This window comes from Dendrobates tinctorius, unplaced genomic scaffold, assembly GCF_039654945.1.
Source record: "Dendrobates tinctorius isolate UK_male_01 unplaced genomic scaffold, ASM3965494v1 ptg000013l, whole genome shotgun sequence".
Lineage (NCBI taxonomy): Eukaryota > Metazoa > Chordata > Amphibia > Anura > Dendrobatidae > Dendrobates > Dendrobates tinctorius.
The window spans coordinates 17,678,544-17,696,646 of record NW_027361681.1 but is presented as its reverse complement, the minus strand read 5'-3'; the positions used below and the strand labels follow the sequence as shown (position 1 = coordinate 17,696,646).

At 44.9% G+C, this 18,103-nt stretch overlaps 1 protein-coding gene across 5 annotated transcripts in view; it reads left to right on the top strand.

Annotated features, from left to right (window-relative positions):
• RXRA (retinoid X receptor alpha) overlaps positions 1 to 18,103 on the top strand; it is a 276,687-nt gene that overhangs the window by 215,261 nt on the left and 43,323 nt on the right. For 4 of the 5 annotated variants that reach the window (XM_073559470.1, XM_073559474.1, XM_073559472.1 and 1 more), the window contains 3 exons: positions 897 to 1,047; positions 10,490 to 10,669; positions 11,242 to 11,349. In XM_073559470.1, coding sequence (XP_073415571.1) covers positions 897 to 1,047; positions 10,490 to 10,669; positions 11,242 to 11,349 — 439 coding nt within the window. The remainder of the gene's footprint in view (positions 1 to 896; positions 1,048 to 10,489; positions 10,670 to 11,241; positions 11,350 to 18,103) is intronic. The other variant, XM_073559471.1, reaches the window with a different exon arrangement.

Below are 18,103 nucleotides of genomic sequence, written 5' to 3'. Positions count from 1 at the left end.
GCTTCATAAAATACTTCAGGCAATTAAGTGACTGATATATAACAAGGATTTTTGTAAAAACAGAAGAGGTGAGGATCACTAATTACAGCTGGTGTCACGCTCTTCCAGAAATGTCCTATGTGTATTGGCTTTGGGGAAGATGGGACTCTTCATAGCTCAATCCTCATTTATCACATTTTCCCTTTTATGCACAGTGACTGCAAGGTGGCGAGAACATGACTGGTTGTGCGGTGTGAACAGTGCCCATCCCCAGTCATTGCTGTGCACATGATACAGTGTGCAGCTATCACATTTGTGTCAGATCTCCCAGCACTAATGACCTGGACACTGGTGTCATCTCGATGGTGGGTTTTTTTTTGCCTTTCACTGACCGCAAGCAAAGATCTTAGACAATGAAAACTGAATCACAAATGATGAGAAAGTTATATTATGCTGTGATTAGCGTTATCTCCCTATGACTGGAAAACCTGACTTAGGACCAGGAGCATAGTATCTCCTGTGTGTGTATGACCCCGCTTCATATCGATTGGCGCAGAAGCGTGCAGTGGTGTCCACCGCTCACTTCACTTCTATGTCTATGGGTCCAGTAGTGAGGGTGTTAGACCTCTGCCCACACAGCCAGTGTTGGAGTGGCGGTCCGGTATGCGCAGTTCTGCTTTGTCCAAATCGGGATCTCCCAATCTCCAAATCCATGTTGGTATTTATCACCGTTGTGGATAGGTAATATACATTGTTCATGGGATAATGCTCTTTAGAATTAAGCCTATGGGAAAGTCAACCAACATTACTCGTCATTTACTACCAGATTTCAGAGATTCTCATTGTGTTTTGAATCATGTAAAATGTAATAATGTGCACAATATTAATATCTGCTCCTTCTGTGCCTCTTGTTTCAGCTGCATTCCCCCATGAATTCAGTCAGCAGCACAGAGGACATCAAGCCTCCACCAGGAATAAATGGCATCCTTAAAGTGCCAATACACCCCTCAGGAGCTATGGCGGCCTTCACAAAGCACATCTGTGCCATCTGCGGGGACAGATCTTCAGGTAAAGATGTATCTATGGCTGAGAAGAGTGTAGTGCAAACTTACACAATCTGATAAAGCCAAAAGTTTATTGTAGTGGTTAGAGTTGAGCGATACCGTCCGATACTTCAAAGTATCGTATCGGATGGTATCGGCCGATCTTTAAAAAAAGTATCGGTATCGCCGATTCCGATACCGGAAGTCCCATTCAAGTCTATGGGACTTCCGGTATCGGAATAAGAAAAACCCTTTCCTGCCCTTGTACAGCCTCTCTGGGGTCTGTACGGGCCTTTCGGGGGGCTGTGCCGGCCTGCCAGGGGGTCTGTGCAGGCTCCGGTGGTCTGTGCCGGCCTGCCGGTGGTCTGTGCAGGCTCCGGGGGGCTGTGCCGGCCTGCCGGGGGGCTGTGCCGGCCTGCCGGGGGGCTGTGCCGGCCTGCCGGGGGGCTGTGCAGGCTCCGGGGGGCTGTGCCGGCCTGCCGGTGGTCTGTGCAGGCTCCGGGGGTCTGTGCAGGCATCGTCCGATGGGACTACAAGTCCCATCGGGCGATGCCTGCTACCATGACAGTGATTGACACATTAGCCAATGATGGGACAGTAGTAGTCCCATCATCCGGCTAATGTGTTAAATGTAAAAAAAAAAAAAAATTACATGCTACATACATACAACATGCATACTACATACATGCTACATTCATACTACATACTACATACATGCTACATTCATACTACATGCAACATACATACTACATATATACTACATGCATGCTACATACATACTGCATGCTACATACATACCACATATATACTACATACATACTACATGCATGCTACATGCATGCTACATGCTACATACATAACACATATATACTACATGCATGCTACATACATACTACATGCTACATACTACATATATACTACATGCATGCTACATACTACATGCTACATACATACTACATATATACTACATGCATGCTACATACATACTGCATGCTACATGCATGCTACATACATACTACATACATACTACATGCTACATACATACTACATATATACTACATACATACTACATACATACTACATGCATGCTACATGCATGCTACATACATACCACATACATAACACATATATACTACATGCATGCTACATACATACTACATGCTACATACATACCATATACATACTACATGCATGCTACATACATACTACATGCATGCTACATACATACTACATGCTACATACATACTACATATATACTACATGCATGCTACATACATACTACATGCTACATACATACTACATATATACTACATACATACAATACATTCATACAATACATACATAGACATATATAACATAGAGTAACATACTTACCAATACTTGTCACATTGTTCCCCGAAGCCATTGTCTTTCCGGAATAAATATTAACATAACAAACCACAAAAATACTCACCCACGATCCGAAGCAGTCCACGAGTGTGTCCCACGACGATCTTGGGTAGAGAACGGCAGCATCAGATGATGCTGCCGTTCTCTACGGGCTGCAGGAATCCAATGACGGAAGGTAGGTATCCTTCCGCACTGTATTCCTCCGCCACTTAAAAAAAAAAAAAGTCCCTAGTCTCACTTTATGCCATTGCTGTGTGGGAATTTCCCACACAGCAATGGCATAAAGTGAGACTAGGGACTTTTTTTTTTTTTAAGTGGCGGAGGAATACAGTGCGGAAGGATACCTACCTTCCGTCATTGGATTCCTGCAGCCCGTAGAGAACGGCAGCATCATCTGATGCTGCAGTTCTCTACCCAAGATCGTCGTGGGACACACTCGTGGACTGCTTCGGATCGTGGGTGAGTATTTTTGTGGTTTGTTATGTTAATATTTATTCCGGAAAGACAATGGCTTCGGGGAACAATGTGACAAGTATTGGTAAGTATGTTACTCTATGTTATATGTACTGTATGTCTATGTATGTATTGTATGAATGTATTGTATGTATGTAGTATATATGTGGTATGTATGTAGCATGTAGTATGTATGTAGTATGTATGTAGCATGCATGTAGCATGTAGTATGTATGTAGCATGCATGTAGTATATATGTAGTATGTATGTAGCATGCATGTAGTATATATGTAGCATGTATGTAGTATGTATGTGGTATGTATGTAGCATGTAGTATGTATGTAGCATGCATGTAGTATATATGTAGTATGTATGTAGCATGTAGTATGTATGTGGTATGTATGTAGCATGTAGTATGTATGTAGCATGCAGTATGTATGTAGCATGTATGTAGTATGTATGTAGTATATATGTATGTATGTAGCATGTAGTATGTATGTAGCATGCATGTAGTATATATGTAGTATGTATGTAGCATGCATGTAGTATGTATGTAGTATGTATGTAGTATGTATGTAGCATGCAGTATGTATGTAGCATGTATGTAGTATGTATGTAGTATATATGTAGTATGTATGTAGCATGCATGTAGTATGTATGTAGCATGTAGTATGTATGTAGCATGCATGTAGTATGTATGTAGCATGTATGTAGTATGTATGTAGTATATATGTAGTATGTATGTAGCATGTAATATGTATGTAGCATGCATGTAGTATGTATGTAGTATTTTTTTTTTTTTTTTTTAACATTTAACACATTAGCCGGATGATGGGACTACTACTGTCCCATCATTGGCTAATGTGTCAATCACTGTCATGGTAGCAGGCATCGCCCGATGGGACTTGTAGTCCCATCGGACGATGCTTGCACAGACCCCCGGACATCAGCACAGCCCCCCGGCAGGCCGGCACAGCCCCCCGGCAGGCCGGTACAGACCCCCACAGGGTGCACAGACCACCGGCAGGCCGGCACAGCCCCCCGGCAGGCCGGCAGAGACCCCGGGCAGTCCACACAGCCCCCCGGCAGGCCGGCACAGCCCCCCGGCAGGCCGGCAGAGACCCCCGGAAGGCCCGAAATGACGGCGCATCATGATGCGCACACACCGCGCATCATGATGACGTCAGGCCGTCAATCAACTGAACTTCCGATTCCGATGCCGAATTCCGATATTGAAAAAATATCGGAAGTCGGTATCGGAATTCCGATACAGCAAGTATCGGCCGATACCCGATACTTGCGGTATCGGAATGCTCAACACTAGTAGTGGTTCATACCGTGATAAATGTGGTGAACTTTTACACTGACTACTTAGCTGGCTTACTATGTGCCAGGAATATGCACCACAGTTTTACATATTGGCACATGGAAAGCTTTGTTTCTTGTCAGACAAGGCGCAGAAAGTGTCTAAAGCACAAAGTAAGTAAGGGCCATTAATAGAGCCTGTAATCCAGCACAAATAGCTTAATATCTCTCCCCCTTATGGTCAGTCCTATTCACATGAATGGAGACTGGCTACAATACCAGACACATCCCTTAGCCAGACATAATGCTGTGTTTCTTTACATCCTTTTGTGTAATCCTGAATTTTATGTGTAGTGCTCGCAGGAACGACCTATAGATCCTTGCAACAGATTTTTGTAAGGACCCATCTGTTTCCTCTCTTCAGATTCTTAGATCACAAGGTGAAGATGTCTCTTTCTATGTCTTGTGAAGAGGATCTTTATCTCACACTCTAGTGACCTTTTTTACCATGTCTTATGTGTAGATTGCCTGTTCTTGTGAGCTTTCTGGTGACCTCTCTTACAATGTCTCTTGTGTCACCTTCTAGTGGGGATTGTCGCTTGCCTAGTGACCATGTCTCGTGTTAAGTTACTGTCACACTTAGCGATGTACCAGCGATCCCGACCGGTCAGGATCGCTGGTGCATCGCTAAGTGGTCGCTAGTGAGCTGCCACACAGGCAGGTCTCACTAGCGACATCGCTGGGGACGGGGATCGCTACTTGTCACACTAGGCGATCCTGCGACCTCCCGCCCGGCTCCACGCGTCGCTCGTCGTCACAGCAGGAAGCGCCGCAGGAAGCGGACGACGAGAAACAGTCCTGAACGTTCTCGCGCGATCAGCGATAACCAGCGGGGGAGCGGGTCGTAGGTAAGTATCAGACACAGCGATATCGCTAGCAATATCGCTGCAACGTCACAAGTTATAGCGATATTGCTAGCGATATCTCTTAGTGTGACAGTACCTTTACCCTCAGGTGGAGGAGGTTGTATCTTGTTTGGTTACTTTCTGCCAGAGATCATTGTTGCCCGCTTTGTTGACTTCTTACCAGGTCTTCTGTGTCACCTTCTGGTAGGGATCATTGTCACCTGCTCTAATGACCTGTCTTACTTTGTGTCCTGTGTCACATTTTGGTAGGGATAGTTGTCGTCTATGTTGTTGATCTCTTACCAGGACTCGGTGTCACCTTCTGGAATGGATCATTGTTGCTCTTGCTGCTGACCTCTTACTTTGTCTCTGGTGTCATCTTCTGGTAGGGATAGTTGTAGCCCTCGCTGCTGACCTCTTTGTCTCTGTCACCTTCTGCTAGGGATCGTTGTTGCTCGCTCTTCTGAGCTCTTACTTTGTCTCTGGTGTCACCTTATGATATGGATCGTTGTTGCTGCTGACCTCTTACTTTGTCTCTGTTAGCATCTTCTGGTAAGGATTGTTGTTGTCCATGCTTTTAACTACTCTTACTGCATTGCATCCAGTGGAGAATGTCTTTGCCCGCGCTCTCCTACCTTGCATTTTCTTTTCTGGTGAACACTGCATTTATCACCCAATATGTGGCTGCTTTCTATCATTTGTGTGTCCACTGCTTACTGACTAACTTGGGCAATGTCACATTATTTTATTTCTGCCTTTCCTAATATCAGGATCTGATTAGGGGCTGAATTCAGAACATTTAATCTTTTACGTTTGAAATCTTCAAAGGAAGTTATGTGTAGCTTGGGGAATTGTGGTGAGGGTCACATGGAGCGGCCCAGGACCTTTCCTGACATGTCTGTCTCCATTGTGTCTGGCAAGTGGTTAAGAAGATGAAGTGAACTGTCTATTCTTGTGCATTCCTCAAAGCCGCACTACCGTCCTTACATCTACTAAGAAATGGACAACCCACCATCTTTACTAATGGTGAGAAAGGGAAAAAAACACATGGGGGTCCTGTACAGCGAGTGTGGGCATGCCAGTTACATACCTGGTCCTCATAGACGAGGAGTGATGTTCCCAGTGGCTTCAGTGTGTAGTAACCTAACCCAGTCCATAGGATTACTGCATAGATAGGGAATTCCCTAACAGCACTACAAAAAATGTATTACTGTGATATAACAAAAACGAAATAAATTGGCAACTAAATTGCTGTCCTCCACAAGATAATGTTGCTGGGAGTGATAGTAGCTTGGGATTGCATTTTGACTACATCTCTCTGTGCTCGTTGCTTGCGTCCTTTATCAGCATGTTTCTTTACGCTAGACAGTGACTTTTTTTCTTTGTGTTTGGTAGAGAACATTGCAGGGTAAATGGGGTGCACAAAACCTGTCTCTCTGAAGGTTATCACGCAGTGTTTTAATGACCCAAGATCCATCATTTACCGTATTCTGCCACCAGGAAGCTCCTTGCTGCAATTGGTAAAGTGTAAACACATATGTAATCTATATAAAAGTTTCTACCCCTGAGAAATATGCCAAGGTCAAACCGTTTCCAATAGACACTGTTATTCTCGTTTCCTTTTGTAATATCTGATTTTTGTGGTGATCGTACGATTCCCTTCTAGTCACATTCACATTGATGTCACTGCTGATCTCTAGTGATGGATAGGCGGCATTCTCAGTGATGGCACCACTGATCTCTAGTGATGGATAGGCGGCATTCTCAGTGATGTCACTGCTGATCTCTAGTGATGGATAGGCGGCATTCTCAGTGATGTCACCACTGATCTCTAGTGATGGATAGGTGGCATTCTCTGTGATGTCACCTCTGATCTCTACTGATGGATAGGAGGCATTCTCAGTGATGTCACCGCTCATCTCTAGTGATGGATAGGAGGCATTCTCAGTGATGTCACCTCTGATCTCTACTGATGGATAGGCGGCATTCTCAGTGATGTCACTGCTGATCTCTAGTGATGGATAGGCGGCATTCTCAGTGATGTCACTGCTGATCTCTAGTGATGGATAGGCGGCATTCTCAGTGATGTCACCAGTGATCTCTAGTGATGGATAGGCAGCATTCTCAGTGATGTCACTGCTGATCTCTAGTGATGGATAGGCGGCATTCTTAGTGATGTCACCCCTGAGCTCTACTGATGGATAGGCGGCATTCTCAGTGATGTCACTGCTGATCTCTAGTGATGGATAGGCGGCATTCTCAGTGATGTCATCACTGATCTCTAGTGATGGATAGGTGGCATTCTCAGTGATGTCATCACTGATCTCTACTGATGGATAGGCGGCATTCTCAGTGATGTCACTGCTGATCACTTGTGATGGATAGGCGGCATTCTCAGTGATGTCACTGCTGATCTCTAGTGATGGATAGGAGGCATTCTCAGTGATATCACCAGTGATCTCTAGTGATGGATAGGTGGCATTCTCAGTGATGTCACCTCTGATCTCTAGTGATGGATAGGCCGTATTCTCAGTGATGTCACCACTCCTCTCTAGTGATAGATAGGCGGCATTCTCAGTGATGTCACTGCTGATCTCTAGTGATGGATAGGTGGCATTCTCAGTGATGTCACTCCTGATCTCTAGTGATGGATAGGTGGCATTCTCAGTGATGTCACCTCTGATCTCTACTGATGGATAGGCGGCATTCTCAGTGATGTCACCTCTGATCTCTACTGATGGATAGGCGGCATTCTCAGTGATGTCACCACTGATCTCTATTGATGGATAGGCGGCATTCTCAGTGATGTCACCTCTGATCTCTAGTGATGGATAGGCGGCATTCTCAGTGATGTCACCTCTGATCTCTACTGATGGATAGACGGCATTCTCAGTAATGTCACTGCTGATCTCTAGTGATGGATAGGCGGCATTCTCAGTGATGTCACCACTTTTCTCTAGTGATGGTATGGCGGCGTTCTCAGTGATGTCACCGCTGATCTCTAGTGATGGATAGGCGGCATTCTCAGTGATGTCACCAGTATTCTCAGTGATGTCACCAGTGATCTCTAGTGATGGATAGGTGGCATTCTCAGTGATGTCACCAGTGATCTCTAGTGATGGATAGATGGCATTCTCAGTGATGTCACTGCTGATCTCTAGTGATGGATAGGTGGCATTCTCAGTGATGTCACCGCTGATCACTAGTGATAGATAGGTGGCATTCTCAGTGATGTCACCACTGATCACTAGTGATGGATAGGCGGCATTCTCAGTGATGTCACCTCTGATCTCTAGTGATGGATAGGCGGCATTCTCAGTGATGGCACCGTTGATCACTAGTGATGGATAGGTGGCATTCTCAGTGATGTCACCGCTGATCACTAGTGATGGATAGGCGGCATTCTCAGTGATGTCACTGCTGATCTCTAGTAATGGATAGGCGGCATTCTCAATGATGGCACCGCTGATCACTAGTGATGGATAGGTGGCATTCTCAGTGATGTCACCGCTGATCACTAGTGATGGATAGGCGTCATTCTCAGTGATGTCACCGCTGATCTTTAGTGATGCATAGGCGGCATTCTCAATGATGTCACCACTGATCACTAGTGATGGATAGGTGGCATTCTCAGTGATGTCACCACTGATCACTAGTGATGGATAGGCGGCATTCTCAGTGATGTCACCGCTGATCACTAGTGATGGATAGGCGTCATTCTCAGTGATGTCACCGCTGATCTTTAGTGATGCATAGGCGGCATTCTCAATGATGTCACCACTGATCACTAGTGATGGATAGGTGGCATTCTCAGTGATGTCACCACTGATCACTAGTGATGGATAGGCGGCATTCTCAGTGATGTCACATCTGATCTCTAGTGATGGATAGGCGACATTCTCAGTGATGTCACCGCTGATCTGTGGATAGGCGGCATTCTCAGTGATGGCACCGCTGATCTCTAGTGATGGATAGGTGGCATTCTTAGTGATGTCACCACTGATCACTAGTGATGGATAGGCGTCATTCTCAGTGATGTCACCGCTGATCTTTAGTGATGGATAGGCGGCATTCTCAGTGATGTCACCACTGATCACTAGTGATGGATAGGCGGCATTCTCAGTGATGTCACATCTGATCTCTAGTGATGGATAGGCGACATTCTCAGTGATGTCACCGCTGATCTGTGGATAGGCGTCATTCTCAGTGATGGCACCGCTGATCACTAGTGATGGATAGGCGGCATTCTCAGTGATGTCACCGCTGATCACTAGTGATGGATAGGCGGCATTCTCAGTGATGTCTCTGCTGATCTCTAGTGATGGATAGGCGACATTCTCAGTGATCTCACCGCTGATCTCTAGTGATGGATAGGAGGCATTCTCAGTGATGTCACTGCTGATCTCTAGTGATGGATAGGCGACATTCTCAGTGATCTCACTGCTGATCTCTAGTGATGGATAGGCGACATTCTCAGTAATCTCACCGCTGATCACTAGTGATGGATAGGCGGCATTCTCAGTGATCTCACCGCTGATCTCTAGTGATGGATAGGAGGCATTCTCAGTGATGTCACCGCTGATCTCTATTGATGGATAGGCGTCATTCTCAGTGATCTCACTGCTGATCTCTAGTGATGGATAGGCGACATTCTCAGTGATCTCACTGCTGATCACTAGTGATGGATAGGCGGCATTCTCAGTGATGTCACCGCTGATCACTATTGATGGATAGGCGGCATTCTCAGTGATGTCACTGCTGATCTCTAGTGATGGATAGGCGACATTCTCAGTGATCTCACCACTGATCACTAGTCATGGATAGGCGACATTCTCAGTGATCTCACCGCTGATCTCTAGTGATGGATAGGAGGCATTCTCAGTGATGTCACTGCTGATCTCTAGTGATGGATAGGCGACATTCTCAGTGATCTCACTGCTGATCTCTAGTGATGGATAGGCGACATTCTCAGTGATCTCACCCCTGATCACTAGTGATGGATAGGCGGCATTCTCAGTGATGTGACCGCTGATCACTAGTGATGGATAGGCGGCATTCTCAGTGATGTCACTGCTGATCTCTAGTGATGGATAGGCGACATTCTCAGTGATGTCACCGCTGATCACTAGTGATGGATAGGCGGCATTCTCAGTGATGTCACTGCTGATCTCTAGTAATGGATAGGCGACATTCTCAGTGATCTCACCGCTGATCTGTGGATAGGCGGCATTCTCAGTGATGTCACTGCTGATCTCCTGTGGATAGATGAGATTATTACTTTTTCTTTTTTATGATTCTTCCTTATTTTGTAGAAATGATTGAAAAGAAAAGTCAATTATTAACATGAAAGCTTTTACTTTCTGGTTGCTTCTTCATGTCAGCGTGAATATAACAGGTAAACACTATGTCTCGCAGGTAAACACTATGGCGTGTACAGCTGTGAAGGATGTAAAGGATTTTTCAAGAGGACTGTTCGGAAGGACCTGACTTACACCTGCAGAGATAACAAGGACTGTCTGATTGACAAGCGTCAGAGGAACCGCTGTCAGTATTGTCGTTATCAGAAGTGTCTTGCTATGGGGATGAAGCGAGAAGGTAAGAGCCTGTATGTTGGGCCTGATTCCTCTTCAGGGACCGCCAGTATTCTCTCTACCATTTGGTTCTTAGCTCTAAGCTAATTAAAGCGCAATTAGGATATTAACAATCTATGATTTGCTGTTATAATGCAAACATTTATTTCAAATGCTAAAAGTAAAACTACTACTAATATTCACTGTATCAGTGTCTGTTATATCTGATTATTAGAAAGCTTGGTGACGATTTTGCATCCAGACTCATTACTTTAGGCACGATGGTGGATTTTCCATCTAGGACCTTATTAGTTGGATGATATCCGATCTGGGGTGTTACCCAGCTTTCCCAGTAACAGATATAACTATGAAAAAGCTGAGTGGACTATTTGGTTGTGTGAAATATATATATGTCATGTCTATGGTTGCCTGCTCAGTCAGCACCGGCTGCGACCACTCGGCTACTCCTAGCACTCGGCGGATCTCGTTCCGGCCGCAGTCAGCGCAGGCTTTTGGCTCTTGTTAATAAATGTTGTATATAGTGAAATGTAAGCTCTTGTGCATATTGATATTAATTCTCTGTAAATGTTTGTGTAGTTTTAGGCAGCTGGACGGCTGCCGGTAAGAAGTTTGTGATAAGGAATGAGGGAAATTTAGATCAGCCGCTCCATCCACCAGGAGGCTCTTATCTTGACCACCCATCAGGTGATAATCTATACCTATCTAACTTGCTACACTTGTCATGCCAGGCAACCTGACACTATGTCAATTTCAGGGAGAGGGCAGATTTTTTCTCCGTATTTACCTGCATGAATATATCACTGGCGGCCTCCCTTTTGACTAGTAAAATAGTAGCCATCAAAATCCCTGCTGCTTGCCCGTGAGAGACCTCCTCTCTAACTTTTGTGTAGTTATTACTGGCTTCCTGTCCCTCTATCATAGTGCTGCCACCTGTAGGGTTACTAGTTTGTAGCCTGAGACACAGAATTTTTAATTCTTGACATACAATTGTGTCATGGTGATCGGACAGGGGCTAGGTATACCCCATGCAATCACCAATGGGGGAGGAAAGCTCCGATCCTCCAGTAATTTATCTCACTGACATCAAGTCTGTTTGTGGTATTGTACAATAGGGGGAGACCTTTGTAGGGATGATCGCCAGCCAAGTGCCATGTTATCCTTGGGCCGGGTGAAGGTCTGCAAGAAGTTCACTTGTAGATGTGTCGTGTTAAAAATGAAATGTGTCCGACTCAATATACTGGTGGCATTCATACCCTGGATACATTATACGTGCTGTATATATAGCATACACAAGACTGTACAAAAGCAGTTCTTGGAAAGTATGCTGCAGAGTAAGAAGCATCCAAATATTCTGTCAATGTTAGTAGTTTAATTTTATCAATGAACAAAATTCAAAGTGACTGAGGAAAAGAGAGATATAAATCCCATCAGTATCTGTTGACCGCCTGTCACCTCCATCATCAGTATTTGGTGACCGGCCGTTGCCTTCATCTTCAGGATTTGGTGATCGTCCGTTGCCTCCATCTTCAGGATCTGGTGACCGTCCGTCGCCTCCATCATAAGTATCTGTTAGTCTTCTGTCACCTACATCATCAGTATCAAGTGACCATCCGTTGTCTCCATATGTATCTGTTGACTGTCGCCTCTATCATCTGCATTTTGTGACCGTCCGTTGCCTTCATCATCAGTAATCTGGTAGCGGTGGCCACCTGGTGCCGCCTTCATCAGTATCTGGTGACTGTCCATCGCCTTCGTCATCATCTGGTGACCATTCATTGCCTCCATCATCAGTATTTTTGTGCCCGCGGTCACCTCTATCATTCTTTTCAATACCTGCACACAGGTTATGAAGGAATTCACCATGAGGTTGTTTTAAACATTTTGGAGAACTGACCCCAGATCCTTCAGTCTCTTCATGTAATCTCAGACAGACTGGATGATGGGAGATCAGGGATATGCGGGGCCGGATCATCACTTCCAGGATTCCTCGTTCTTAATGACATTGACTAGGATTCCTCGTTCTTAATGACATTGACTAGATGTTGGGTGTCGTTGACCAGCTGCAGAATCAGATGCTTCGCTGAAGCGATTACATGATGAAAATTGTTGATGGTACTTACATTTTTCTTTTAAAGGGAACCTGTCAGCTGTTTTGGCCGCTATAAGATGCGGCCACTGCCTTTCAGGGCTTATCTACAGCATTCTACAATGCTGTAGATAAGCCCCCGTCTGACCTGCAAGATAAGAAAAATAAGTTTTACTGTACTCACTCGGGGTGGGGGGAACAATGCGGTCCAGTCCGATGTGTGTCGCAGGTCCGTTGCCTCCCATCTTCTTGCGTTGCTGTCCTCCCGCTTGCTTCATCGCTCCCCGACATCGTTCTTCTGCACAGATGTACTTATCTTCAATGTTGAGGGCAGAGCAGATTCCTGCAGTGCGCAGGCGCTGGGCCTCTTTGACCTTTCCCGGCATCTGCACACTGCAGGAATCTACTCTGCCCTCAACAGGACAGATAAGTACGCCTGCACAGGAGTACGATGCCGGAAGCGAGGAAGCAAGTAGGAGGGCGGCGTTGCAAGAACATGGGAGGCGCCTGTCCTGTGACACCCATTGAACTGGATCGCACCGGACCGCGCCCCCCCCCCCCCCCCCCCGGGTGAGTATAATAAAAGTTATTTTTCTTATCTTGCAGGTCAGACGGGGGGGGGGGGGGTTATCTGCAGCATTGTAGAATGCTGTAGATAAGCCCTGAAAGGCAGTCGGCCAAAACTGCTGACAGGTTCCCTTTAATCTTTTACTTATGCAATCACTCCTATGTACGAAGTTTCTTACTTTGCTGCATTTGTCCCACATCTGCCTAAAACTTTGCACGGTGCTGTACATTTTTTTTGCTCTTTCTTTATAATCACATTTTATTAAATAAAGAAAAGCATAAACTATCACAATAAATTGTATATCCTCATCATATTGTAGATAACACAATTAAGTCACTTTTCTCTCTAAGAAATAAAAACAAAACAAAAAATCAAAACAAATTTACACCCTGTCCAGCACGAAAAAAGAAACGAGAACTACATGCTAAGATATAAAAGCAATTTTTTCCCAAATTGTAAGATGTATTTTGTCTAGCTCTCTGCATCAAAAACAGCCCATTTCTTTGGGGGTTCATAAAAATGCTGCATAGTTACCTGCGATTAACTAACCAGAGAAATGAGGATTTGTTTGGTGCTTCTGCTACTCCACTTATTTAGCATATCATAGACCTGTATGAGATGGGAGTACAGCGTTTCTGGCGTAAACACCTTCAAATGCCGCAAAATGTTTGTGCAACTAAACTAGCAATCATGCAAAAATTTTGACTTCTGCTATTTTTACATCCCAGTCTGCTTTGCTTATCTGAATTCATGAAAGTGTATGCCACTGGTGTAAGTTTCACCAGTAATGTTCTCCAGTCCCAGTAATTTTCTGGCGGAAGCGCATGACCGTTGTAAGATGCACCTAACTAAGTGCTGGGTGCTTCCTAATAAATTAGCCACATCTTGCTCCCTTTATTAGAACTGACGTACACATCAGCAGTCTTAACCCCTAACGACCGCCGGTACGCCTTTTAACGGCGGCAGTTAAGGGTACTTATGCCTCAGCGCCGCTTTTTAATGGCGCTTAGAAATAAGTGTACAGCGCCCCCCAGAGTCGGAATTTCGCACATCAGAGAGAGAAATGGGGTCCCCTGATTACCGAATGAAAAAAAGAAAGTAATTCAGCTCACCCTTATGATGGTGTCCTCACAGCCATGAGAGGCTTGATCCGAGCAAGGAAATGTCTCTGCCTGACGTCAAATATTTGAGTATGAAGAAAAAGGTGTCCAGCTCAGGAAATAAAATCATATATCTATATTAGAATAGATTTAAACAGTAAGCTGCTTTGTTAGACCAGTACATACTGGGGGAAGGAATGTCCGGAAAAACTGGACGCGTTTCGAACACGTGTAGTGCTCTTAGTCCTCAGTTTTACCCCCTTGCCTGGACCTCTGGTGTCCCTGCAACCCCCCCCCATGAAGTCACCCGGGCCAACGCAGTGCGCGCGCCCGAGATCTGCCGGCCGACACCTGGCAACAATAGGAAATTTTTCCTCGTAGTTCAATTTGATCACTGTGATAGACCCTATCACAGTGATCAAAAAAATTGTATATCAAACCTCCTTTATCACCTTCATAGTTAGGTAAAAATAATAAAATTAAAAGAAGTATTTGTTTCTATTTTTCCATTAGGGTTGGGCTAAAGTGGATTGGGTTAAAGTTATGGTTGGGCTAACGTAAGGGTTGGGCTAGGGTTAGGACTAGGGTTGGGCTAGGGTTAGTGTTGGGCTAAAGTTAGGATTGGGCTAGCGTTGGGCTAAAGTTAGGGTTGGGCTAAGGTTAGGGTTGTGGTTATGGATGCGATTACGGTTATAGTTGAGGTTAGGGGTGTTTTAGGGTTAGGTTTGTGGTTCGGGTTATGGTTAGGGTTGGGATAGGGTTAGGTGTGTGTTGGGGTTAGGGTTGGAGTTAGAATTGGGGGGTTTCCACTGTTTAGGTACATCAGGCATTCTCCAAACGTGACATGGCGCCACCATTGGTTCCAGCTAATTTGTGTTCAAAAAGTCAAATGGTGCTCCCTCCTTCCTGAGCCCTGCCATGCACCCAAACAGTGGCTTTCGCCCACATACGGGTATTGGCGTACTCGGGAGAAATTGCACAACAAATTTTGTGGTCCACTTTCTCTTGATACCCTTGTGAAAATAAAAAAAAAATTGGTTCCAAAGTAAATTTTTTGTGAAAAAAGTAAAATGTTCATTTTTCCTTCCACATTGCTTTAGTTCTCGTGAAGCACATGAAGGGTTAATAAACTTCTTGAATGTGGTTTTGCGTACCTTAAGGGGTGCAGTTTTTAGAACAGTGTCACTTTTGGGTATTTTCTGTTATATATTGACCACCCAAACTCACTTCAAATGTGAGGTGGTCCCTAAAAAAATGTTTTTGTAAATTTTGTTGGAAAAATGAGAAATCTCTGGTCAAATTTTAACCCTTATAACGTCCTAACAAAAAAAAAAGTTTCCAAAATTGTGCTGATGTAAAGTTGACATGTGGAAAATGTTATTTATTAACTATTTTGTGTGACACCACTCTGATTTTAAGTGTACAAAAATTAAAAGTTTGAAAATCTAAAAATTTTCAAAATGTTCGCCAAATTTCTGCTTTTTTCACAAATAAATGCAAGTTATATCAAAGAAATGTTATCACCAGCTTGAAGTACAATATGTAATGAAAAAACAGTCTCAGAATCAATGGGATCCGTTAAAGCGTTCCAGAGCTATAAAGTGACAGAGGTCAGAATTGTAAAAATTGACTTGGTCATGAAGTACCAAATTGGCTCTGTCACTAAGGGGTTAATGAATCGGGCCCTACATGTTTAATGTATCCATGTAGTCAGGAGAATGACAACTAACCTACACGCCATCCACTGCCACAAGTCGCCTTAGACTGCTGGGCTGGTGTGGACTCGGCTACCACTATATAATGATTTACCAGACATATCCAATAGTACAATAAAGCGCCTCATTCCCCAGGGCCGGTGAGCTGAGGCTTTGAATCTGAGAAACAAAGATGTACAAATTGTATTTTGGCCAGAACGCAGCCGCCACTTGCAGAAAATCGCCCATTTCTGTCAGACAGACATATTTTTGTTGCCCTCGGCGCATCTACTCCTGTCTGAGACGCAAAACAAAACTCCATTATCATTGTAGGGACAAAATGATCTGTAAATGAGACCTACATGGAGAACACGAGATTATCTGGATCGATATTGCGCATGTCGTGCTACACTTCGGATTGTGCAACACTAATTGAATGACGCTTTGGTCTCTGGCTGCGATTCTGAATCAAGGAGAGAATGTTGTGAGGAATTACCATAGTTCAGGGCCCACAATTCTTTTCTCAGGCCCTTTGCTGCAATTTGTGGCAACTTCATTAAACTAATCAATGACAAAGATTATTTTGCAGAATATACTTGATGGGGGGTCATTGCTCCCGTTATCATCTCCTCGCCCTGGCAACAGTCTCGGTGGAGGAGTGGGTATTCTCCTTTCTTCCAACTGCACCTTCAACCCAATCCCATCTCTTCCCTCCCTAATCCCCCCCCCTCCTTTTGAAGTCCACTCTATCCGCATCTACTCTCCCTCCAACCTCCAAGTGGCCGTCATATACCAACCTCCACGCCCGACCACTGCCTTCATTGACCAATTCTCTACCTGGCTTCTTCACGTTCTTTCAACTGACATCCCCACTATCATCATAGGTGACTTCAACATCCCCACTGATACCCTTCAGTCAGCAGCCTCCAAACTCCTGTCCCTTACTTCATCCTTTGTACTAACTCAGTGGTCCTCCTCAGCCACCCACTCAGACGGACATACATTAGGCCTGGTCTTCACCCGCCTATGCTCTCTTTCTAACTTGACCACCTCTCCTCTCCCTCTATCCGACCACCATCTAATCACTTTCTCATCCCTGTCCTCCTGTCACCCATGTCCAGCAACATGCGCACCCCCGCAGAAACTTTGCACACCTAGACACCCACATACTCTCTGACTCTATTCTACCACTGGCATCCATATCCTCACTCCATGACACAGACAGTACCACTGCTTTCTACAATGCCACTCTCACATCAGCTATTGACACGGTCGCCCCTCTCGTTCATGGCAGAATGCGACATACCCCAACAGACAACTCTGGCACAATAACAACACTAAAAAGCTCCGGCAAGTGTCCAGGATTGCAGAGCGGCATTGGAAGAAAACAAATTCGCAAGATGACTTCACTGCATTCAAACAGGCAACACTCGCTTTCAAATCTGCCCTCACCTCTGCTAAACAGGCCTACTTCACAACCCTCGTATCTTCCCTATCTTACAACCCCAAACAGTTATTCAAAACTTTTAACTCCCTCCTCCGCCCACCACTGTCCCCTCCAACCTCCCTCATCTCTGCGGAGGACTTTGCCACACACTTCAAAAATAAGATTGGCCAAACAAGGCAAGTCTTCATTGTTCCACCACTACAACCCCTTTGTATACCAGACCAATGCCCAAACCCCATAACTTCCCTCTCCAACATCACTGAAGGGGAGCTTAATTGTCTCCTCTCCAAATCGCACCTCACAACCTGTGCATTCGACCTCATCCCACCTCCTCCCCAACCTCACCACCACACTTATCCCATCCTTAACCCTACGCTTCTCAATCTATACACTTGGCCTGGGGCAACTCATAAAGTCCCACGGATTCCAGTACCACCGTTATGCAGATGACACTCAGATCTATCTCTCTGGCCCAGACGTCACCTCTCTGCTGTCCAGAATCCCAGAGTGTCTATCAGCAATATCCTCCTCCTTCTCCTCTCG